The sequence below is a fragment of the Gymnoscopelus braueri genome (assembly GCF_963280865.1).
Source record: "Gymnoscopelus braueri genome assembly, chromosome: 17".
Classification (NCBI taxonomy): domain Eukaryota; kingdom Metazoa; phylum Chordata; class Actinopteri; order Myctophiformes; family Myctophidae; genus Gymnoscopelus; species Gymnoscopelus braueri.
The window spans coordinates 41,816,236-41,841,692 of NC_137617.1; the positions used below are offsets into that span (position 1 = coordinate 41,816,236).

Here is a 25,457-nt window from a genome sequence, read left to right on the forward strand (position 1 = left end):
GATGAAGCCACGTCCAAAACGAAGCAGAATCGACGCGTTAATGATGTTGAGAGCATCCACGTATTGGGAGCTGAAACGTGAACTTGTTTGACATGTTTTAAGACGGCCCCCTCGCAGAGATGGAAGGGAGGGACTCTGGGACTCGAACACAGTAGAAGGTCCGAGGACCTCCCCAAAAATGTACCCGGGCATATAAAAGCCTCCTAGCTCATTTGTTTAGTCAGTAGGGGAGTTTCTGCTAGGGTCTTTGGATTGGAGTTATCACAGAACGGACCCAAAGTTGATGAGTGGAGTCTAGAGGAGAAAACACAACCAGGATTCCCCTCCTTGCCCCAAAGAGTCTACATGTCTGGTATTTAAAGACATGTTCAGCTTTGTGGATATTCGGTTAGCGCTGTTGCTCAGCGCAACGGTGCTCTTGGCGAGAGGTCAAGGCGAGGACGATAGTAAGTATCCTTTTCAAACACTGCATTCTCTCTTCTTTTTTTCTTGGGACAGCTGTGGCAATGCTCAACATCTGGATATAGAGCGTGGTGCGTAAAAAGGATGCTGAACAATTTTCTTCAGTTCATGTTTGGAAATTTGGAATTGATCCGGCTTTGCGTGAGGCCCGCCTTGAGCCGACGTTTATGGGGGCAAAAGGTGGTGAAAATGAAGCTTTGGGGCTGTTTTCTTTTCCCCGAGATCTGGAAGTAAAGAATAGGATTTGCTTAGCTTTTTTTTCCCCTGGCGTACAGATGTTGTTGCTGGCGTCCTCTCCCCTCCTGTTCCATGTCCCCAGGCAGGCAGGCCAGGCAGGCAGGGCCAAATAACACGCACGCAGGGCAGGTCTATGGATGAGCTCTTGAGGTGATTGATGATAGCGAGTTCAAACAAAGTTGAATCAGAATTCAAACATAAAAGAAACGCATGAAAGGCGTTTGGAACAACGTTTCATGAATGTATATTCAAATGTGCAATGTGCAGGTTCTATTGCATCGTGAATGAAACTCAATTAAAACTGAAGGGCCCACATCTGTACAGCAGAGTAGCCTACAGATGTTTAACAGAGCTTTTTACACTGCAGCTGCACCGAACTTGGGTGTGAGAAAATGATATAGTTTCCCCCCGACTTTGAACGTTTCCAATAAGGCTAGAGGTGGAGGTCAATGAACAATCCTAATTGAATTTAGTTTAAGCTAGAAAAGTATATTTGTATGGCACATTGCAACAATAAGGCAATTCAAAGGGCTTTACACAAACATTAAGAACATTAAGTCCAACATGCAAACGAAAGGCCTTTTAGACCTTTATGGACATGATGAAAAGAAACACATTAGGCCTTTATGGACATTTGATTAAAATGAAAGACTATAATTCCATTTTAGAGTTTGTTTCAGTAAAAGAACAATGGAAAATTGCTGAACACTGACGTCGACTGCAGAATGGTCTAGACATCATGATGATGCGTTAATCACCAAAAAAAAAAGCAGGGTGTGCGGTGAAACCTTTTTGTGGACTACTAGCGCCTCCTTGTGGTGAGCCTCACAAATGCAGCCTCCAAACACTGAATGCCCCCTCCTCCCCTCCAACCCCCACGCAGGCCTCACCAAACCATCTGCAGCCAGGGGGAAAAAAAGATGTCTTTTTCCAGTGTTCCTCTCATAGTTTTTTCTTTAAACCACATCTGTGGAGCAATGTTGAATACAGTGTAAGTGAGTCATGGGCTTTGCACAGCAGCCCTGTGCCAAATTTGGACTCAAGGCCGTATGGGCCTGCCCTATAAGAACTTTTATTATAATTTACTGTAGGCTACTTGCATAGTGGGGCTTCATTAAAATGTCTATTCCTTTTCATGTTTCTGCCTTATGTCCTCAACCACACTATAGGCATGAATTCCAAGACTTATTATTGGGACATCAGCATGGCTTAAACATTCATCTAATTTTGACTTCACCAGCCACAAACTACCTAAGTCATGCTCAGTAAATAGCAGATCTACAAGCTCACAACATGTCACATTCATGACGTGTTGTGAGCTTATCTATGCTATTTACGACATGCAACACCAGCATGAAGCTAAGTGATGACATGATTGACTGTTGTCAGAACCTAATCCAAAAGTTGACCATTACATTTCTTACCATACCTATGTAGGGGAACGAACGTGAACGTGCTTGGGGGCCCTGTGCTATTGATGGGCCACCTAATTGGGTTTTCTGTGACTGTCACTCTCCAGTGTCAGAGAAGCTATCGGGTCTATTTAGAAAAGGGCTGAGTTGTTGTCCATTTTGTTGTTACTTGTCAATTTGTTTTGTCACCTATTTCATTTGGTGGTAGTGCAAGTCAGCAAGTCATAGACTTATGCTGTGTTCATATTGGCTGCTACAAAGTTACAATACCATTCTTTTTCAATGTAAGCCAGCGACATGACGATACAAAGATACATTTGACGCTGCTACAAAAGCTACAGCAACTACAAAGCTACCACAAAGTTGAGCTGGTTTCAACTTCAGCTACGAAGCTACAAATATGCTTTGTAGCTTTGTAGCTTTGTATCTTTTGTATCTGTCAGTGTGAATGCAGCATTAGGCTACACCTGTGTTATAACGGATTAGGAGAAGGTGTGTGGCTAAACCAAACTTAATCTAAATACACTTCAGGGTCACGTTGTGGTTACAGTTTAGGCCTTCTTCTTGGCACTTTTAAGGCCTACTGTTTTTTAATGGGCCACTGGGCCTAGTGGATATCCATGGCCTGGGGGTAATTATGTGGTTATAGCTTTCAGCGTTTTCAGGTTAGGCACTGTTAATATGGTTATATCTAGGCATGGGTTTGGTGTGGTTTAATTGATTCATTTTAATTAAAGTTAGACACTAACAAAGTTTAGGACTTCCTTTACGAGTGTCTTCCCTAATTGATGTTTGTCAATGTGTAATTGATTGAACAATTTGATGTTTGATGATCCAACTCACCAATACTTTCCCCCTCTTCCACCTTCCAGGCGCATTCGGCAGCTGCACGTTAGACGGACAGCTGTACAATGACAAGGACGTATGGAAACCAGAGCCCTGCCAGATCTGCGTGTGCGACAGCGGAACCGTTATGTGCGACGAAGTGATCTGCGAGGACACGTCCGACTGCGCCGACCCCATCATCCCCGACGGAGAGTGCTGCCCAATCTGCCCGGATGATGGTACGGACCCTGCTGTGATTGGCTACTACTCGGTGTCCGGACAACCGCTTTTTTTCTTGCCAGCAGCATATCTATGACTTAACACAAAAAGGTCATAGATATTATTAGCTAAAACTAGTTTGATTAAACAGGAGGTAACAGCGTAGATAGGTCAAAAACGAGCCTTGGATCAAGACTATCATAGATGTATTTTATCGAGTCTGACTTTTTCTTTCGTATCTATGATGTCATAATCGATGATTGTCTTGATCCAAGGCTAGGTCAAAAACAAGCCTCTGGCTGATGTTATTAATTACAAATTTGGACAGCTCCCTCCTTGAAATGTACGACTAGGCCGACTCATGCAACATGAGTAGAATTCTTATCTTATTTGCCATTTCCTACGTATGTGGTCAATCTCCCGTGATTGCCATGACACCCAGCAGTTCCGGCATCCAATCACAGCACAACTGATCAACCGTCCCTTCGGACCATGGGATCTAAACTCTACCTACTAGGACCACTCCCCCAGCCCCCCCTCCCATTTTGTGGTTGTATTGGCACCGTGGCGCCACCTGGCGCTTCCCCCATTTAAGTTGGGGCAACCAAAAGTTTGGGCCACAGCTGGTGCACACCTGTAGAAAATGGACTCCAGGCTTTTTTTAAACGTTCCCTGAGGATTTAGTGCAACAAAGACCCGCTCTGGATTTACAATTCCTTTTTTAAAAGATGGATTATGCTCACTCTGTGGATATGTGTGAATATAAGACCACGCAGTCTGCCTACAGGCCTCCTGTGACAGAACACAATGGGACTAAACAGGCCACACACATAACACCAGTGTGGTTCTCAAAGTGGGGTCCGAGGGGGTCCCCAGCTAAAGTGTTTATTGTTGAGAACCAAATGGACCCATACAGGTCTGTAACTCTGAGAGTGTACAAATGGAACCAATTGCTTCCATTGGTGCCATTTGGTTCGATTTGGTATCTCCCATGAGATACCAAATAGATTTGGTATCTCCCATGGAATTTGGTTCCATTTGTACATTTCTCAGAGTTATGGGGGGGTCTGTGGCTTAATGCATACCATATTGGGGGTCCTTGAAATGTAAATGTTTGAGAACCACTGCATTACACCGCATTTGTCCCTAAACAGAACTTATAATATGATTTGTTTGTTCCTCCATTACTCATTATCATTAGATATTATTCCAAGTAAACTTCTCCTGTTTGTTTTGCTTTAGTGACTTAAATGTCATCAAAACATGCAGAATTGACTCTACCTCTGACTCGCTGTTATGTGGACCCATAAGGGTCTGTTTCATTATATTTGTACACGGTCAGAGTTAAACCAACACTCATGCCATGCTGTTGAAACATACTGTAGATTTGACATGTATCATGAGTCCTAAGCTAAATTCCGTGAACATGTTGATGAGATATTTTCTCCTTCTCTGTTTGCTCTCTAGCCATCCAGGTCCAAGAGCCCACTGAGGTATTTAATTTTTTTCTTACATTTTCACACTTTTACAATTATAAAGATTATCTGTGAATGTTTGGATTTGCACAACCACTGTGTGTGTGACTGATTGTTTCCAAACTTGACTTAATCTTGGGCACTGTCCCAAACTTAAGAGATATTTCAAGTTTGACAACTTATATTTGTCATTCAAAGTGAATGTTGGCATTTTGCATGATGGATGTGCGTCCAAGATGTCACAGAGTGTGTTTTGTACTATGAAACAATACAGCGAAACCTAACTCTATTTCTCTCTTTACATTTTAGGGTGGTCGGGGAGACAATGGCGAGAAGGGAGATAGGGTACGTTCTAATTCACTGCACTCATGGACTGTATGTTGTCAGTATGTTTTCATGTTTTAGAATAATTATACATTCTAACTAATCTCTTTTACCTCATAAACTGGACAAAATGTGTTTAATTTATCCCAATGTCTTACTGTATTGTGTAGTTTTAATTAACAAACAGAAGCTCATGCAGTCTACATAGAATGATAAAAGCAAAGCATGCATGTTTGTTTACATGTCAGAGGTTATGCTCCCATGACCTTTAATGTGAAGGAATTGACCTATATTGTAAAGGGTCAAAAGGTCAAACATTCATTCAGTCATAAATGAGTGCATAGTTTAAGTAGGTCTCAAATTTAAATTCACTCATTTGAACTTTTCATTTATTTTTGATTATTACTGCAACTAAATGTTTTTAGTTTTGTTTAAATTTTTGTTTTAAAAAATGTCAATTAGATTGGACAAATCAAAGTGAATTCAATTTAGAACAATTTAATGTAACAATAATATTTACAGAAAGAACCCAATGGAATACATTTGGAAACTAGGAAGAAAAAAAAATAGTATATCAGTTATGTCTTTTGTCTGTTGATAATTATTATCAACAGATTGATAATATTATTGATAACTAGAAGGTACTGTTCCTGAAGAAACAGTGTGGGATCGCTAAGAATGTTGATGGTATTGAGTATTGTTAGTGTTAGTAGAGTTAAAGGTTTGAAAGGTTTAAAGGTTTTAAAGGTTTTAAAGGTTCTAAAGTTTTGAAAGGTTCTAAAGGTTTGAAAGGTTTAAGAGGTTTGAAAGGTTTGAAAGGTTTGAAAGGTTTAAGAGGTTCTAAAGGTTTGAAAGGTTCTAAAGGTTCTAAAGCTTTGAATGGTTCTAAAGGTTTGAAAGGTTTGAAAGGTTTGAAAGGTTTGAAAGGTTTGAAAGGTTTGAAAGGTTTGAAAGGTTTGAAAGGTTTGGAAAGGTTTAAGAGGTTCTAAAGGTTTGAAAGGTTTAAGAGGTTCTAAAGGTTTGAAAGGTTTGAAAGGTTTGAAAGGTTTGAAAGGTTTGAAAGGTTTAAGAGGTTCTAAAGGTTTAAGAGGTTCTAAAGGTTTGAAAGGTTCTAAAGGGTATTTACTTTAAATTATTTTTAGTCACTTTATTTACTTTAAAGTATTTTTTACTAATTTTTACAACTTTTAAGTATTTTTACTATTTTTTTCAACTTTTAAGTATTTTTACTCATGTTGAGTACTTTTAAGTATTTTTACTCAGTATAAGTACTCTTAAGTATTTTTAATCAAGGTACTTACTTTAAAGTATTTTTAGTCACTTTATTTACTTTAAAGTAGCTTTTACTAATTTTTACAACTTTTAAGTATTTTTACTCTTTTTATCAACTTTTAAGTATTTTTACTATTTTTTCAACTTTTAAGTATTTTTACTCATTTTGAGTACTTTTAAGTATTTTTACTCAATATAAGTACTCTTAAGTATTTTTACTCAAGGTATTTACTTTAAAGTATTTTTAGTCACTTTATTTACTTTAAAGTAGCTTTTACTAATTTTTACAACTTTTAAGTATTTTTACTCTTTTTATCAACTTTTAAGTATTTTTACTATTTAAAAAGTGAAATATCTCTAAAAGTACAAATTATTTCAAAAAATTCTAATGGTAGCCAATATGTCCTAAGTAGGCTGAACGTTATAGAGTTGGAACGGAGTTTCTATCTAAAAGTATGAATTTCTCCATTGAAATGAATGGGAGTTTTTTAGAAGTAAAAAGTGAAATATCTCTAAAAGTACAAATTATTTCAAAAATTCAAATGGTAGCCGACATGTCCTGAGTAGGCCGAACGTTGAAGAGTTGGAACGGAGTTTGTAGCTAAAAGTATGAAGGACTAGTTAGGGGCCAAAAAACGGTGTTGACAATAACAGTAGTGTGATCGCTTTAGCGATCCCACAATTATTATCAAGGTATCAATCTAATATTTCTTGATAGTGATAGGCATTCTGTGATTATATTGGTCATATAATTTGTCCTACATAACAGACTAGCAATAATAATAAGTGGATAATTCATGTAATGGCTTGGTTACTGACATTAAGTGTCTTTGTCTCTGTTTCTTTATAGGGTACACCCGGTCTTCCTGGCAACGATGGACTCGACGGCATGCCCGGTCTCCCTGGCCCTCCCGGACCCCCTGGTCCCCCTGGCCTTGGCGGAGTAAGTCGAAATAAAATGTGTACTCATCACCCTGACCTCCAGGGAGCATCAGGGTCAACGTCAATTTACGCTTTGAGCGAACAAATGTCGAACGACATCGTGTTGCACACCACGTGTTTCACATCATTCTCAGTTTCGAGCATGCATACTGTCTGCAACTCGACTACAGCGTCGCCAGAATAAAATTAAACAAGGAAGTGAATATGGTCTCACGCATCTCCTTGGTAAAGGGAGCTTCTTCCCTTATTTTCCCAACCAATCACAGTACGCGATATTTCATGAAGCGTCTGCGACCTTTTCATTTTTCCAGAGGCACACAGCATCATCTGCAAAGGCCATTTGCGACACAGTTTTGACGTTTTGACTCCTTTTTGGCGTGTAAAGCATAAATTGATCTTTATCTTCACAGATAAGATCTCAAGATAGAACGACTCCATGTTAGGTTGAATGTTATATCCAGTAACACTGACCAGTAACAGGTTGAAGTTTAGTCCAGTAACACTGACCAGTCAGTCACAGACTACTTTTGAGGGAAAGACTCAGTTCAGCTCTGATTTCCCACTCAGTTCAGCACTGGGATTGAGTGGACAGCTCCCCAGGTCTCAGTTGTATACAGTAGATGTGTGGTCTGTCACCACCTATTAGGATGTTTGTGTTGATTTAAGACCACTGCTCATGTCACCTTGCTCCATGACCTTGCACACACATTGAGCGTCGGCAGTTATCAAAGGCACTTCACTGTTTTATCCGTATCCCATATTGCAGAATCTGTACTGTCAGATCTAATATGTAGAATCACACTCTACCCTTCTGCTGAAAATAGGAGCAGTTTCTGCACTTGTTTCAAGAACTGTCTAGAAATAATTAGTTTTTAGCTGTTAGGTTCTGTATCTGTGTGATGTTTCTTTGGGGGAATGAGATTCCCCCCCAGAACATCTTAAAGCACAGTCAGCTAATGTTGACTGAATCTCATTGCTTCATCTTTGACATAGCTAGCGAACATCTCACCTGAATTTCAAAGATTTGAATGGTGACTAATGCTCTCGCCTCTTTTCCTCCTCAGAACTTCTCTCCTCAATACTCAGATCACTCCAAGTCATCTGGCCCAGCTCAGCCCGGCCCAATGGTATGAATGCACCTCCTCTCACTTGAACATATAAACCACCTGAATGGCTTGCTAAGGTTTGAGACTCCGCAACCTTCTGCAAAACACGGACGAAAGTACACTGTTTTTGGGTAACATGGCATGTGTCCTCCTGATGTGGATGGACTTCAGGACATAGGAGGAGGACAACATGCACATACATCGGAGCACAACTTACATCTGCTCTGTCGACCCCAGCTTTAGAATCTTTGGAAAATATTTACCCCGTTGCTAAATGAGACGATTGAAATGTAATAGCATAAGAAACTCCTTAGCATATTCTCACTGAGACAATATTTGTCAACTGATAACTCAACTGCCCGACCTAACTTACTAAAATGTATGCTTGCTCTCATATGTCCTTAATACATTATATGAATGCTCTTTTGTGTGTTTTTATAACTGAGATACTAATGTAATGATGTCTCTTTCTCAATAGGGTGTTATGGGTCCCCGTGGTCCTCCTGGATCTGCTGGATCTCCCGTAAGTATTCTTTTATCTTATTTCATTTTTAATTAGCTCCTGATTGAATGAGTTAGTTTGCGATATCTAGTCCCCATATCTACAACTTTAGTTTCATTGTTTAAATTCTGCACTAGTTGCAAGGATTCAAGATTCACAAGCACACAGCTTCAATGGAAATCTTACAATTCATCAGTTAGGCAAATCTAATAAAAAATATGTTCATATAAATAGAGACATGTACTAATAATTTGCTTTCTTTGTGGTCAACCAGGGTCCTCAGGGTTTCACTGGACCCCCAGGCGAGCCTGGTGAGCCCGGCGCTGGTGTAAGTATACCAACCTTTCTGCTAAAACATCATCATCTTCATAATCATCATCCTCATCTTCATCCCAACCACATATAACTTTTGCATGACAGAGGTTTTAGCGGAGGAAAGTTAGCTAGACCAAGGTTTGACTTGGATGAGGCTGTTGTGGACTGTATGTTGTAAGGCTTCTAGCCACACAGTAAAGCCACATGTTAATATAAACATTTGTAACCCAGAGAGTATACACATGTTACATTTGTACATTCTCTGAGTTAAGTATTACGTTTTTTTGTAGTTGGTCAGAAGCCTTGATTTTAAGTTCAACTGTCATTGCCAAGCCATTAAGGCTGATTTCCTCACTCCACACTGGAGTCAGATAGGTTTCATGCAGTCGAAGTGAATGTGATTCAAATCTGATTTGTAAACATCAGTTTCCATGTGGTGTGTTGCTGTTCAGACTGCATACAAACAATGTGACTCCAATCTGGATATAGGCCACTAATCAGATTTGGGCTGCCAGTCTGAACAGGGCCTTTATTGATTGAACTAGTATTAAAGTATCCTACCTGGATCGACCGAGATGTAGAATGTTCAATCTTCTGCTACCCCACTAACATCAACCTCCTGTCCTTTCTGTTTCACTTCCTGTCATGTGACACACACACGCACACGCACACACGCACACACACACACACACACACACACACACACACACACAGCTTTACATTCACATTACATTACATTCACATTCAACAGGCATTTTTGAATCCAGATGACACAACAACAACAACAACAAACACCCTACATGAATTCAAATGAATGATACAAGTTGTTTCTTCATCCACTCTAGGGTCCCATGGGTTCTCGCGGCCCCTCAGGTCCCCCTGGCAAGAACGGAGATGATGTAAGTGCTCTTTTAAGCATTCTTCTTGAGGACTCGGTTCATTTGGAACCACAGGTTTCTTTCTCCAAAACAACAGCGGCAACAGACAGCTACAGTATGCAATTTCAATACGACTGAAGTTATTATGTACTGCATTGTCAGATGCTATTTCTAAAGTGTGTAACCCAACATGTAGCCTCTAAGCTAGTTGTTCTCAAACATTTTCATGTCAAGGACCCTCAAATTGATACGTATTAGGCCCCATTTGAAAATGTTTTGTGCCAGGGACCCCCATAAGAGAAGATTTATGTTAGATTAGATTTAGTGAAGAATGTTACAACTAGGTGGGGAGATAACAGTGGAGAGAGTGAAACCTATGATCTGAATAGCCATTCTTATACATTCAGACATTCACAACTTCCAGCCAGTGAAATAATAGTGAAATTAAACAGTTAAAATTGGAATTTTGTTGGGGACCCCCTGGACCCCACTTTTATTTATACAGGTAATCTCATTGAGACCTCATTCTCAAGAGAGACCCGGTTTACAGATTTTACACTATCTCTAAGGAAGTCATGATACTGTATATTTTAAAAAGAAAATTAAACAAAACAAAACAACAAAAGTCATATTTAGTTTTCTATCCATATCATATCCAAGCAGGTTATGTCTGTTTTGTTTCTGAGGAGAACATAATGTTTCAAGATGCACAGTTTAAAACCTATTTCCACATATTTTTTTAAAACAAAACTAGTGTTTCATCTTTTTTCTCCCAAGGCATGTTTCACCATACCTTTTACCTTTAGCCATTGCTAATCTCCATGTGTGTCACCCACAGGGTGAGCCCGGCAAGGCTGGTCGCCCCGGAGAGCGTGGACCCGCTGGCCCTCAGGTGAGTGATGCCCGAAGAGGTCACAGGTCACGATCAAGTCAGTCAAAAAGAAGCAACTATGACTAGCAGAAGCAGAAGAACATAAAGACACACATTTGACCACTTTTGTTAATGTTCATATAGAAATAAAAAAAACGAATTGCTGATGCAAAACTCACACTTACTGTTTCATCATTTTGTTTATAACATGGTACCAATTAAAGAACACAAACACATGCATACACTCCCACTCCCACTCACACACACAGTGCTGTGAGCTGATACGGCCACTTTAGAGGCACCCATGTTGTATCTGAATTAAAGCTGATGAGGGATCTCTCTTTCTTCTTCTTCTTCTCCTCCTACAGGGCGCTCGCGGATTCCCCGGAACCCCTGGACTCCCCGGCATCAAGGGACACAGAGTGAGCATTACAATCACATTAAAGAAACACAGTTCAACTGCATTGATCTGACCCGATTCCGTCGTGGGTGACGTGTGAACTCACAATCCTTGTCTTATTTTTGTTCTCAGGGATTCAGCGGTCTGGATGGAGCTAAGGGAGACGCCGGAGTCGCTGGACCCAAGGTAAGACAGCACCATTTCGCATGGAATGGACGAAAGACAAATTCTTTCTTTTCTTGGAAAACATACTTTCGAAATATAGAATAATACAGAAGAGTTTCTCCTGCACACACAAAATGCACCATAAATATATTTGTGAAGATACATTTCCAGGGTTCGACATGAAATAACATTTGTTGGCCAATCTATATATTATTGTTTTTCACACATAACATAACATTTTTTGTTATATAGTTATATAGATAGTTGCCAATGCAGGAAATTACATATTTAATGTATCATCCATTTAAATGTATGACCTTAACCCATTAAGACCTGGAACGCATCTTTGTCACTTTAGATTTCTTTGGCTATTCAAAATTAGCAGATCTACAAGCTCATAGCGCGGCACCGAGTGCCGCGCTACGAGCTTGTAGATCTGCTATTTTTGAAAAATCGTGAAAAAATATATATATATTTCTTTTTCAAAAAAACTGTTAGGATTTAGAAAATGTTTAGAAGCGGCCTCAGGTCTTAATGGGTTAAATGACATTAACGCTGTGCTGGCATGGTGCATTGATAGGTTTCTGCTATCACTTTAGAACTAATGGTTTCTTTCTGTGTTTGTCCAACAGGGAGAGGGTGGCCAGAATGGTGAGAACGGTACTCCTGGTGCCATGGTACGTATCTAAACCTCAGTCAGTCCACATTGATCCATTTGGAGTACGAATTTTGTCAGAATGATGTCCTATAGTTGTCGATCAGAAAAAAAAGCCTAATGTTCGCCGTGCTCTTCTCTTTTCCCAGGGCGCACGTGGTCTTCCTGGTGAGAGAGGCCGCCCTGGACCCGCCGGCCCCGCTGTGAGTGGCCATTACACTCGTCCTTATAAGCCCATAGTCCTGCATTGTATATTTCTGCAGGACAGCGACTCTTAAAAGATGCAAACATAAAGCATATCTATGCTATTCAGTCGCTTTGCTTTTGAGTAGAGGTCACGGTATAATGATAATCTTATAATAACGTCTTCCTGTCTCGTCTCCAGGGTGCTCGTGGTAACGATGGAAACAATGGAGCTGCTGGACCCCCTGTAAGTATCATTTATTGATCGATTGACGACATTACGTCTTTAAAATCACGTGGTCACATCCAGGCTGAACGCAGTAATGGTACGCCATAAGCCAGTGATTCTCAATCATGTTCGTATCAAGGACCCCCCTAAATTGCTATGGCCTATTTGGCCCCCATCTGAAAAAGATTTTGTGCCAGGGACCCCCATAAGAGAATATTTGTGTTGAGTCTTTTCAAAAATCATTAGAAGATTTTCAACAAAGTGGGGATCCCTGGACCCCCAACTTTGAGAATCACTGCCTTAAGCTACTTGACCGCATGTCATTAAAGACCTGGACCCAATGCTGCCGTGAGTCTTTCGTTTAATGTTTCATGTTTCTTCATCTTCCAGGGACCTACCGGACCTGCTGGATCCCCTGGCTTCCCCGGTGGTGCTGGAGCTAAGGTAGGTCTGCACACACACACACACACACACACACACACACACACACACACACACACACACACACACACACACACACACACACACACACACACACACACACACACACACACACACACACACACACACACACACACACACACACACACACACATACACACACACACACAAGCACACGAATGTACATACGCACGCACGCACAGGGATCGATGACTCTATGGGTTTTCTAGTGTGTGTACAGCGTCTGCACTGTATGTGGAATCCATCAGTGCACGTTCTGTACCTCCCATACTGTATCTAATGTAATCGCCATATAAGGTTATTTACTGAACATCAGTATCGCTTTAAAATGTAACCTGCTCTTTAGTGCAGTGTCAAAAGTGTCCACAAGACAGTACTAGTGGATATTTTGATGGACAGCACTCATAGTCATTAGAGTCATTAGTCTCATATGCTCATATAGGAGTAATATTTTGTATCATCACTAACCCACAAATGCCCTCTGTAATCCACCTGACCTCCCCAGACCATAGAGAGCTCAATATTATCTTCTAGAAGCACAAAATTGCAGCATTTTTTGCCAAATATTTTTTTGTGCCAACTTTGACCTGTACCCAATTAGTGGGAAACTTACAAGCCCACCAAGGACCAGAATCAAGGGTCCGATCCAGATCTATCCAGCCCAGAACGATAACAGCAAGTTTAGTTTTTCCCCATCAGCGTTCTTCTCAGGGTCAACTGTTATTTGGGGGGAAAGGCAGAGCTCAGCTGATCTCTGATTAGTGCCAACTTCCAAGCTGCAACTATCCCACAGACACCTGACATGAACAGTGTGGCCACCAGGTGGCAGGGGTTACCCCTCTAATGGTGCCCTGCCCAGTGTTGCCAGATTCTGTGAGAGAACCAAGCAACCAGGTCTAGGAAAACCAGCCCAAAAGAAGCGACTGTGGGCCACATGAGCACTTTAACACATACATCAGCTATTTGAAAATAGCAGATCTACAAGCTCGCAACGCGTCGCGATGCGACGCGTTGCGAGCTTGTAGATCGGCTATTTTCAAATACAATCTTGCGGGGAAATTATAATAAGCAGATCTGGCAACCTTGGTCCTGCCTCCACTGTCAGCCTCCATGTGGAGAAAACAGTCAACCATTAGAGCTATTAGAATACCATTAGAGCCATTAGAATATCATATACCACTAGGGGGACAAAAGTCAATGGAACTAATCAATTTAATTGATTATGAAAATACATTGATAGTCGATGATCTATCCCTATTTTGGGCATGTCATTATAGGTACATTTACTTCACAGCGTGTTGTGTTATGAGCTTGTAGAGCTGTTATATCAATGCTATACAGTGCTAGTATAATTAGGTGTCGGATGACCTTCCAACTAGTGGGAACGAATCCATGATGTATTCTAAGGGCTTTTCCGTAGGACAGCACACTCATATTAAACATAAAGTATCAAAGAGACACACACACACACACACACACACACACACACACACACACACACACACACACACACACACACACACACACACACACACACACACACACACACACACACACACACACACACACACAGTTCTGTTATACTGCTGTATTGGTGACTAAACTGCAGCCTTTTGCCTCGCATCACAGGGAGAGACTGGCGCTCAGGGAGGCCGTGGAAACGAGGGACCCCAGGGAGCCCGTGGTGAGGGCGGTAACCCCGGAGCTGCTGGCGCTGCTGGTGTTGCTGTGAGTATATCGACGTAGACCAAGCAAGCGCCAAATTACGATCTTCATTCATTCAATTCATTACTTTTGCACTCAAATGCATTCGTTTTTCTATTAAATATCCACGAATGCAATTGTTCCAATTAAGAATTAAGTACGATTGAATGTGGGGATGCAAAATGGCACAACTGCTTATCGTCCATGTTCCGTCTTCATTAGATAATTCAAATCGTCCTCAGTTTGGCTGAGTGAGAAACATTCTTAGGAGACCAGGGTCAGTAGAGAAGTGCATTTAGATTTAAATGTTCTCTCTGTTCATTGCTCATCAACAGGGTGCCCCCGGATCTGATGGTTCTCCTGGTGCCAAGGGTGGACCTGTAAGTATCACACGCATCATTCATCACTTAACCCATTAAGGCCTGAGTCCGATTCTTTAAATGTTTTCTAAATCCTAACAGTTTTTTGAAAAAAATATTTAAATTTATTTTTTCACGATTTTTCAAAAATAGCAGATCTACAAGCTCATAGCGCGGCACTCGGTGCCGCGCTATGAGCTTGTATATCTGCTATTTTTGAATAGCCAATGAAGTCTAAAGTGACACAGATGCGTTCCAGGTATTAATGGGTTAAGCCCTATTTTCAAAGGATTTCAAAATGATTTTCCAAAAAATTTAAGCGGTTGAAAATATTCTAACATCCCCTCCTCCTGTGTTGCCATCATAGGGTGCTTCTGGCATTGCTGGTGCTCCTGGCTTCCCCGGAGCACGTGGACCCGCAGGAGCCACCGGAGGCCTCGGCGCCCCCGGACCCAAGGGAAACAGCGTGAGTAGACCAGACAATATAAGAGTGACTTGTATTGATTACACACTGTTGTTAACTGTACAAGGAATCACTCTGCTGTTCTCTTATGTGTGTGCGTTTTGTGTTTCCTGCTTACAGGGTGAGCTTGGAACTCCTGGACCCAGAGGCGAGCCCGGTGCAAAGGGAGAGCCTGTAGGTTTCCAAAACATCCTAATGTTCATGTATAATCACTTTGATGTATTGACTTATCAGAAGGTTTGGGGCAGTACATGCTCTGAATGATCATCGGTCTAAATATCGGTCTTTTTCCTTTTTTTGAATTTTCCCAGGGTTCCGCTGGACCTCAGGGACTTGCCGGCAACTCTGGCGAGGAGGGAAAGAGAGGCGCACGCGGTGAGCCCGGTGGTGCCGGACCCCGTGGACCCAATGGAGAGCGTGTAAGTTAACCTGCACCTGCCGTATCTGTCACTGTCGGGTGGAAATCAATATTCATAAAACCCACAAACAGACTTGACCACATTCACTTCAAAATGTTTCCAAAATAGCAAAAATAGCAGATCTACTATTGCATTGCATTTTTGCGGCTGTTTTGCTGTTAGCTCCCACCGCTACCCCAGCACCACCAGTGGGCTCTGCTATTGGTTCTGTTCGCCATGGGGGGTTGTTATTGAATATCTATCTCCCTGCTCTTAATGGTTAATGATGGTTGTCTAACTGTGCTGAGCAGGGAGAAAAATGTAGCAGAGCGTGAACGCCAAGATAAAATATTACAGCCACACTTGTATTCTCATTCTATAATATTGGTTCAATCTATTCGTGAGTGACTGACTGAACTCTTATAAGATGTAAATAAACAAATTCAAAACCAATTCCCATTGTGAGGGCCGCACGGCTTATCCCAGGACCAAATTCCATATATTGCACGTTGAATTCCCATGGGGATTCAGTCTGGTGTTGTGGGTCCGACCGCCTCCCTGTTCTCATCCGTGACCTGCTCTGTGTGTTTCTGTTTGCCCCCATTATAGGGTGGACCTGGTGCTCGCGGTTTCCCCGGTGCTGACGGAGGTGCTGGTGGCAAGGTGAGCGACTGAATCTTGTCTATTACTTCACTTAACATATCGGTGCAACATCTGCCATAGTTCATAGTTCAATGAGTCATTAAAGTAGGCTCAGAATCAGCTTTATAAAGAACAGGTTTACAGGTGTAGGAAGAATAGAGACAGAGAAAAACAATCTGTGAACATAGGATAGAAACAGGCCAGATAATCAAAAGTTCCTAGTTCCTAAAATAAAATATACATACAGTATATACATATAGAGGCTTGTCAGATATTCCAGATATTCATGAGCAATGGTATTATTACAATTATAAAGCAGTCAAACTTACTGTACATACAAACTATTCATACACAGTAAAATCATCAGTGTTCATTTAACTCTGAGAGTATACAAATACAAACAAATGGACCCGTTTGGTTACATTTGTATATTACAAATGAATACATTAACATTGAGGATTAACTGTGTATCGTTGACATGACACCTTCATTCATTTTAGTTTCTGAACAACATTTTAGTTTCTGAACACAATTCAAGCACTCCAACCGCAGCGTAATAATAATATGGCGATCAAACGTCTCACCTGACTGACCTCTCTCTCTCTCTCGTTCGTCCCCATGACAGGGAGCCCCTGGTGAGCGTGGAGCCAACGGACCCGGTGGCGCTCAGGGCGCAACCGGTGAGGGTGGACGCCCCGGCGAGCCCGGCATGCCCGGATCCAAGGTAAGCGAACACATGGGAGGACACACAAAACACGGTTCTTGCTAATGGACGTCGCCTGCTGCTGCTCTCTGAAGAGTTTTTTGTTCATCGCTTCTTGTTTCTCCTCTCTGTAGGGAATGACTGGCAGCCCCGGAGGCCCTGGCCCTGATGGCAAAGCTGGACCTACCGTAAGTCCTGATTTGAACAGATCACTGCAATAAAGGATCAATGATAAAGATCAGAACTATTACAGCGGCACTATGTGTTCAATATAATTTGACCCCCCGCTGTTCTTTATAGGGTGCACCTGGACAAGATGGTCGCTCTGGAGCTGCTGGCCCCTCCGGAGCCAGAGGACAGCCCGGTGTCATGGGATTCCCCGGACCCAAGGGAACTAACGTGAGTGCATTTATTTATTTTCATTTTTATTTCAGGGCAAATTCACATTCAGTGATAGAGCAGTGATTGACCTCCAATTTCATAAGCATTAGGCCCACGGGAACCCCCATTTGATACAATGTCTTATCTCTGTAAAATCCTCAGTGCTTATTCAAGTCTGTATAAGCAGACTCAGAGTTACACACCTGTCGGTGGTCCCCGGACCCGACGTTGAGAACCATTGCTGTACAGTAGACACCATCACTTACTGTTCTATCCCTCCATCTAGACACACAATGGAAGCCACGCCCCCTGGGCTGCATGGCTTTTGACCCAGTCTTACTATTTGTATTCATGTTAAATAAAACATTAAACAAGACGTTCCCAATATTTTCCCCCCAGGTGTGATACGACTTTATCCCCTGCATCGCACACTTGTTCATTTCACTGCCTTTTAATGTTAGAATAAGCATACTACCTACTACCTACTATTAACGCTGAAATAAGTTTAGTTTTGAGCTTAGATTTTGGTTTCCATTTTTTTTTAAAGGCATCAATTTGATGCAACACGCTTATTGGTCACCAGAGATCAAATGTGGACTTTGTCTCCTTCCTCAGGGTGATGCTGGCAAGCCTGGCGAGAGAGGAGCTGGAGGACCTGGAGGACCCCTTGTAAGTATAATCTTCAAAAATGTCTAAACTAATACTAACAAGTCATACTAACCAACCAGTTAGCTTAGCGTATTATGTGTTGATGACGGTCTCCTAATAATGTCTTGTCTTCCTCTTAGGGCGCTGCCGGCAAGGATGGTGACACTGGTGCTCCTGGACCTTCCGGCCCAGCTGTAAGTACCACCATCATCATCATCAACACCATCTCCACATACCTTAAGCCTAAACTTATACTTAGTTGCACACCGAACAGAGCCGATCTACCAGCTCACAACGCTTGCAGATCGGCTCTTTTCCGAGAGAACTCCCTTTATTTTCCTCAGCACTGTTATTGGTCCCAGTTGGACTCTTGGGCTGAACAATTAATCAAAATCACAGTATGAACCATCTGTGATTTCCAAATCACAGAGGCTGCCATTAAAAAGGGAGCGTGTTCAAAACGGACTTCTGAACTTGGTATTGTAGTTTTTTAGGTCATATTTGGATCCATGAAACCGATGCAGTACAATATGAATTTCACCCCTTTAAATGTGTACTAAAAGCTGCTCAGCTCACTGTCTAGGAGTCATATAATGTATACTTAACATTACTGCTGATAATTTCCAGTTTTGATCGACATTCCAAGAAGCCATTGTTTCCATTCAGTTCAGTATGCTAATTGTATTCAACTGGCAAAACATACGATAACACCTTGAAATATCAATTTATGTTGACTGTATCTAATGTTGTAGTTACTGCTAATAATACCGTTAACAGTGAACAGAATTGAAGCTTGACATAAAAAAAGGTTTAATCATAAATTGAATCACAATCGCAATTCAATATTTTCCTGCATTCGTTCAGCCCTATTGGACACAGCAGCACACATGACATTTGAGACACACTGCAGAACATGGTGAAAATACGATTTCTGCTTCCGATCTGCTTCTTTTTTCAGTGTTTATTTATTTGCTCCATTTTGCTTTTCTAGGGAGGTGCTGGTGAGAAGGGAGATGGTGGACCCGCTGGACCTTCAGGATTCCAGGTAGGTTGCGTCTCACCAATCCCAAAGCTAGCTTTCCCTTAACATACTCTACAGTGGTTCTCAAGCATAATTCCATGGACCCATAACTCAAGAGCGTACATTGTACACTCTTCAGAGTTACAGACCTGTAAGGCTCCATTTGGAACCCTGGACCACAATTTGAGAACCACTGCTATATCATATGGAGTATGTACAAAGTTTATGTGTCGGGGTGCAACTCAGGACCAGATGTTTTATTCTCCCAAACTCAGGAACACAAGTAGAGTACACACGGGAGTACTGAGAACACTAGGAGAACGAGAACAGGACACAATAACAACATTTAAGACCGGAGAGAGGACATATTAAGGAACTGAGGGTTTAATTACACACAGGTATAACCAGACACAGGTGAACACAACTGACAATCAACACAGGGATAGGCTTAGAGGACTAACAGGACACAGGTGGAGATAACCAGAGCCATATAAGGAGAGTTGCGTCACCTCCGTTCACTTCATCGGGCCAGTCTTCTACAGAGCCTTTTATTGGCGAAAAGTGACAAAGCCCTGAACCGGAAGTTTACAGAATGCATTGAAGTCTATGAGCGTTTGTCACTATTTCGAGTTTACATGAACCACGTGACCCTCACTGTTTCTGCCCCCTCATTGATGCAACTCTCTAATACAAGGCTCTGGGTATTAACCAATCAGAGGGAGGTGACAGGTAACAGTAACTAGGGCAGACAGGAAACACTAGGAACATCACTACAAAATAAAGGAACACAACAGTAAAGTAAAACCTACTAAAGTACAGCACTGAAAACTGGACACACTTAAAATATCACTACAAAATAAAACAGAAGGAGACCTGATCCTGACAATAATGTGTATAATAACCATCGCTCTTTCTTGCTCTTGTGTACAGGGACTTCCCGGACCCCAAGGAGCTACTGGTGAGACTGGCAAGCCTGGTGAGCAGGTAAGGTGTCACAAATATCACGTCATTTCATTTGCACACCACAACAACAGCTGAACAATTAACAAAGGGCAGTATGGTCAAAGTTATTTACCGTATCGAGCCAATATTTTGAAACGTGCTTGTTCAAAAAATGACAGCTTTGCTTGGCCTTGTTGTGTACAGTATTTGACACACAGATTAGTCCCATTCACCCAGATGTATCTAGGATTATATTGACACAGTAAATGGCACCTGATGATGACCTGATGGAGGTCTTTTGGCCTTTTAAACAACAGACAAACGCTTGGCTATTAGAAAAGGTTCCTTTGTAAAAAAAAAAAAGTTGAATGTCTAGGGGTAGATAGTTTCTGTTATTTTTTATTTGTTTTCTTTATGTACTGTATGTCACTATCATTTATTTTATATTGCAATGTGCTTTTGCTGCTTGTGAGAGGACCATACAATGGAAATAAGTCTGTTTATCCTCCAGCTGCTGTAACCTTGTGTTTTTTGTTTTTTTTTGCTTTTCAAATAAACTAAACTAAACTAAACCTTCTCCTCCTCTTCCTCCTTCAGGGAGTCAACGGTGAGGCCGGACCCTTCGGCCCATCTGGACCCAGAGTGAGTGACATTACGGACTCTGATTCCAAAACACTAGTGTTCAGCATCCATCATTATTAACCTGGATCTTGTATTGTTTGGCTAATCGTCTTTAACCGATACCCCCCTCTCCCCCTCCCCTCAACAGGGTGACAGAGGTTTCCCCGGTGAGCGTGGAGCTACTGGTGGTGCCGGACCCACCGGTCCCCGCGGTTCCCCTGGCGCCGGCGGTAGCGATGGTGCCAAGGTGAGATATCGATCCCCACCTGCTCTCATCTCGTTGTCATGTACACACCAGCCAGTCTCGTCACCGACGTGAAAACTAAAGCTGATATAATAACCCTCTCTTTTTTCCCCCCTCTCTCTCTCTGGTTGTGTTTGGGTTATAGGGAGAGGCTGGTGTTGGCGGTGCCCCCGGTGGCGCTGGACCCCCAGGTATGCAGGGAATGCCCGGCGAGCGTGGTTCCGGTGGCATGCCTGGTGCCAAGGGAGAGAGAGTGAGTACCTCACCTGGCCTCAGGGCGGTCACGATTACAAATTTAAGTTGACGATTAATAGTCACTCAAATGATTGCGATTGACGACATATTGCATACACCGTTCTCTCTTCCCAGGGAGATGGCGGAGCCAAGGGAGGTGATGGCGGCGGCGGCAAGGACGGTATGCGTGGTATGACCGGTGGTATTGGACCCCCAGGACCTCCCGGTGGTCAGGGCGAGAAGGGTGAGGGTGGACCCGTTGGACCTGCTGGAGTTACTGGTGGACGTGGATCCCCTGTAAGTTCATCTGCAAACAATAAAACTCGTAATTTATCCAACCTTTTTGATCATTTGTAACATTTGCACAGTCACACACCTTCTCCTCGGAATAAATACAAAGACAATGTAGAGAAAATAAAAACAAAGAAACAGAGAAAATGAAATGGAACCATTTAAGATGCAACGGCAATAAGGGAAAGAAAACAATATACTCTTTTATAATACAGAACACTCTTTGATGATCAGGAAACATTAATTTGAAAACATTGTTTATTTTGCACAAGCATAAACATGTGTAATTGGAAATGTGCCACGGCAAACAAGTGAAGTCCATGACCTTTTGAACCAATAGTTTTGTCTCTCCTCCTTCCACAGGGCGAGCGTGGTGAGTCTGGACCTCCCGGACCCGCTGGATTCGCTGGACCCCCTGTGAGTGTGTTGTCCATCGTAATACATCCCAGTACTGACGCCTAGGACATTTGGGCTGGTTTCAGAGAGTCTCAGTCACACATTGTCCTGACCCAGACATTTTGTCTCCTCCTGCCATAACAGGGTGCTGACGGTCAGGTCGGAGGCAAGGGAGAGACTGGTGATTCTGGACCCAAGGGAGAGGCTGGTGCTCTTGGACCCGCTGGACCTTCCGGCGGTGCTGGACCTCAGGTATAGGCCAATAGTTCTTAGTACGGAGTCACTGGTTTATACTGGGCCAAATCACACATGTACAATATGGAATCACGTGCTTAGTCTTGTCCAGACATACTTTACATGTACAGAGCCAGGATGCACTGGTGGCTCAGCAAGTTAATGTCTCTCTCTCACTCTCTCTTTCTCTCTCTATCTGCACTATATTTCATGCCACTGTGCTAGACCTTAAAAGCTTTAAGCTGGCCTAAAAAAAACTATTAATTAACTAATATAAGTTTGTGTATTATAATGTATAAATGTTTACGTCCCCCAGGGACCTTCCGGAAATTCTGGAGCTAAAGGTGCTCGTGGTGGTGCTGGATCTCCTGTGAGTATACCCTTTAACCTTATCTTTAATGCAAACAATATTGTATTCTCTTGTGTTATAATAAAAACTATTTGTTTTAGTTGTTCTTTTATTGTGATGTAGGATTTCGATGATTAACCGTGCGTGTGTGTGTGTGTGTGTGTGTGTGTGTGTGTCTAGGGTGCTACTGGCTTCCCCGGACCCGCAGGAAGAGTTGGACCCCCCGGCCCCGCTGTAAGTTAATGCCCGTTCGCCGTACAACGAACAACACGATCTGCATATTTTTCACTATTTTGGGAAATGTTGAAAAAATGTGTGAGATTATGACTATAGAGTTTGACTTGAACTTTCTCCCGATACTTCTAATCTCTAGGGCAACTCCGGAGCCCCTGGAGCCGTTGGACCCGCTGGCAAGGAGGGACAGCGAGGAGGTCGCGGTGAGACCGGCGTTGCTGGTCGCCCCGGCGAGGCTGGTGGTGCTGGACCCGCAGGACCCGGTGGAGAGAAGGGAAACACCGGTGCTGATGGACCCGCTGTAAGTGCAACCCCTTCTAATTCCTCCTTCTAATATAGTCTTCAATTATAACGATAGACATTAGATATGTGTTTGTGAAACACTGGTTAAATGTTGTGTTCTTTGCTTCTTGTGCAGGGTGCCCCCGGTACCGGTGGACCTCAGGGTATTGCTGGACAGCGCGGTATCGTAGGTCTGCCCGGACAGCGTGGAGAGCGCGGTTTCGGTGGACTCTCTGGACCTGGTGTGAGTATAATTCTTTAGCCCAAATTTTTTTTTTGCTCAAGACCCCAAAGATAAATATCATGTTTCCCCCCCTGTGACCCAAACTAGTGAAAATAGCTATGGGTTTTCTCTTGGAGTTTTCTAAGCACAACATTGTAGTTGGGTGAAGGAAAGGAAGGTATTGAAGCCTAAAAAGAGCCACTGCTGTAGCCCACCAGAAGTTAGCACTAGTAAACCCTGCTCCACAATGGACTCCCATTTTGAATGTACTGTAAAGTGATATGGATCTAGTAGCCGCTAATTAGCTTTCTTCCTGGGTAAGAAAAATGCATGGAATTTGGGATGTTTGGGATGCAAACGCACAGTAAGATTCCCTTCAAAATGACAAAGGGACAAATGAAGTCATAACATAGACAACAGACTCTACTAGAAAGAGACAAGTTACCCTCACGTCTCAAACTGTTCTATATTGCAAGGCCATAAACACGGCATAATGATAGAATAATGCAATATGCTGATAACAGTGTCCTCACTATACTCTACCAAGACTCAAGAAGGGTCCTTTTTTTCAGAGAGCCTCCATCCCTCATCTACAGAAATTAACCTCTAGCATCTCTTCTTTAACTTTCAGGGTGAGCCTGGCAAACAGGGACCTTCCGGTGTTCTCGGTGAGCGTGGACCCCCAGGACCCATGGGACCCCCCGGACTGTCTGGTGCCCCCGGAGAGGCTGGTCGCGAGGTACAGTAACAGGCCTGATTCATAATACCGATTGGTTTTATATAGTCCGAATCACTCGATCAAATGTAAACTGTATATTTAATGCCTGAGGCCTGGTTTATACTTAGTTGCACATGGCTCATAGACCATCAGGCATGATGTTGGACACCATGGTCCAATGACCAATTATAGTGACTTATAATCGCACTATAATGCATTATAACAGTGATTATAATAATGTATTATAAATATGAGAATTGTCATAAACTACTTCTACTCCACTACATCTCAGAGTCAAATATTGTATTTTTACCCCCCTACAATTATTTGAAAACTTTAGTTACTAGTTACTTTGTAGATTGGGCTATTTGACAATAGCCGATCTACAAGCTCGCAATGCGTCACAATGCGACGCATTGTGACCTTGTAGATCTGCTATTTTCAAAAGATTTTCATCCATTTTATACATTTGAAAACTTGTGAAATGGGACATTCTGCCTAATGGGTACTTTCTACTGAAGTCATAACATTTGTACGTATTATAAATATTAGAATCATCATAAACTATGATCCTTAGCCAAGGAAAGTTATGTGTGAGTGTCTTCTCTCTTGCTGGTCACTGATGGGATTGTCTCTCTCTCTCCACCCTACAGGGAAGTGGCGGTCACGATGGTGCCACCGGCCGTGATGGACCTGGTGGACCCAAGGTAATCCTAATCCCAATAATCAATACTGAATACTGTAGAACCATTGGTCAGTTGGTCACTGTTGTTATTTACAGTATCTAATTACAAAAGAACAAACAATAACGACTTCAATGGCCTCATGTGGATTTCTGACTTCATATGTGTGTGTATGCTTCTTCTAGGGAGACCGTGGAGAGGGTGGTCCTGGCGGAGCACCCGGTGCCCCCGGTATGCCCGGTGGCCCCGGTGGTGCTGGACCCTCTGGCAAATCTGGTGACCGTGGAGAGGCTGTAAGTATACCTGGCATTTTTACATTGAAACCACCATGTTATTATGATGTCACTATTCTGGTTCTTCATAGATGAGATTTTTTTTCCCCTCTGACTCACTCTTATATATAACCTGGCTTTGTCTTCTTCCGTCTTCTAGGGTCCCGCTGGTCCTGCTGGTCCCTCTGGACCCGCTGGAGCCCGTGGTGCTCTGGTACGTTCAGCCCTACATCATCACACACACACACACAAATACACACACACACACACACAAATATGCGCACACACACACATTTTCCCACTGGGGAACAAAACATTTTTATGACTTGCTCATATTTCACTTTCTCGTCCATTATCTAGGGTCTAACACACGCGCACACACACACACACACACACACACACACACACACACACACACAATTCTAACAGGCATAAACATAACAACACTTTGCACACACATCTACTACTTTTAAGCCCTCAC

General features: G+C 42.4%; 1 protein-coding gene across 2 annotated transcripts in view; it reads left to right on the top strand.

Annotated features, from left to right (window-relative positions):
• The first annotated feature begins 215 nt into the window (after window positions 1-215).
• The window catches only part of col1a1b (collagen, type I, alpha 1b), a 29,429-nt gene continuing 4,187 nt past the window's right edge, over window positions 216-25,457 (top strand). The window contains exons 1-43 of one of the 2 annotated variants that reach the window (XM_080456233.1): window positions 216-446; window positions 2,984-3,175; window positions 4,623-4,648; window positions 4,940-4,975; window positions 7,077-7,169; window positions 8,233-8,295; window positions 8,753-8,797; window positions 9,051-9,104; window positions 9,937-9,990; window positions 10,808-10,861; window positions 11,209-11,262; window positions 11,373-11,426; window positions 12,038-12,082; window positions 12,210-12,263; window positions 12,446-12,490; window positions 12,863-12,916; window positions 14,564-14,662; window positions 14,974-15,018; window positions 15,365-15,463; window positions 15,581-15,634; window positions 15,772-15,879; window positions 16,468-16,521; window positions 17,126-17,224; window positions 17,338-17,391; window positions 17,504-17,602; window positions 18,200-18,253; window positions 18,373-18,426; window positions 19,224-19,277; window positions 20,184-20,237; window positions 20,793-20,837; window positions 20,965-21,063; window positions 21,206-21,313; window positions 21,430-21,591; window positions 21,949-22,002; window positions 22,126-22,233; window positions 22,532-22,585; window positions 22,745-22,798; window positions 22,938-23,099; window positions 23,217-23,324; window positions 23,935-24,042; window positions 24,675-24,728; window positions 24,890-24,997; window positions 25,137-25,190. In XM_080456233.1, the coding sequence (XP_080312359.1) occupies window positions 365-446; window positions 2,984-3,175; window positions 4,623-4,648; window positions 4,940-4,975; window positions 7,077-7,169; window positions 8,233-8,295; window positions 8,753-8,797; window positions 9,051-9,104; window positions 9,937-9,990; window positions 10,808-10,861; window positions 11,209-11,262; window positions 11,373-11,426; window positions 12,038-12,082; window positions 12,210-12,263; window positions 12,446-12,490; window positions 12,863-12,916; window positions 14,564-14,662; window positions 14,974-15,018; window positions 15,365-15,463; window positions 15,581-15,634; window positions 15,772-15,879; window positions 16,468-16,521; window positions 17,126-17,224; window positions 17,338-17,391; window positions 17,504-17,602; window positions 18,200-18,253; window positions 18,373-18,426; window positions 19,224-19,277; window positions 20,184-20,237; window positions 20,793-20,837; window positions 20,965-21,063; window positions 21,206-21,313; window positions 21,430-21,591; window positions 21,949-22,002; window positions 22,126-22,233; window positions 22,532-22,585; window positions 22,745-22,798; window positions 22,938-23,099; window positions 23,217-23,324; window positions 23,935-24,042; window positions 24,675-24,728; window positions 24,890-24,997; window positions 25,137-25,190 (3,210 nt within the window). In that variant the 5' untranslated portion in view covers window positions 216-364. The remainder of the gene's footprint in view (window positions 447-2,983; window positions 3,176-4,622; window positions 4,649-4,939; window positions 4,976-7,076; window positions 7,170-8,232; window positions 8,296-8,752; window positions 8,798-9,050; window positions 9,105-9,936; window positions 9,991-10,807; window positions 10,862-11,208; window positions 11,263-11,372; window positions 11,427-12,037; window positions 12,083-12,209; window positions 12,264-12,445; window positions 12,491-12,862; window positions 12,917-14,563; window positions 14,663-14,973; window positions 15,019-15,364; window positions 15,464-15,580; window positions 15,635-15,771; window positions 15,880-16,467; window positions 16,522-17,125; window positions 17,225-17,337; window positions 17,392-17,503; window positions 17,603-18,199; window positions 18,254-18,372; window positions 18,427-19,223; window positions 19,278-20,183; window positions 20,238-20,792; window positions 20,838-20,964; window positions 21,064-21,205; window positions 21,314-21,429; window positions 21,592-21,948; window positions 22,003-22,125; window positions 22,234-22,531; window positions 22,586-22,744; window positions 22,799-22,937; window positions 23,100-23,216; window positions 23,325-23,934; window positions 24,043-24,674; window positions 24,729-24,889; window positions 24,998-25,136; window positions 25,191-25,457) is intronic. The other variant, XM_080456234.1, reaches the window with a different exon arrangement.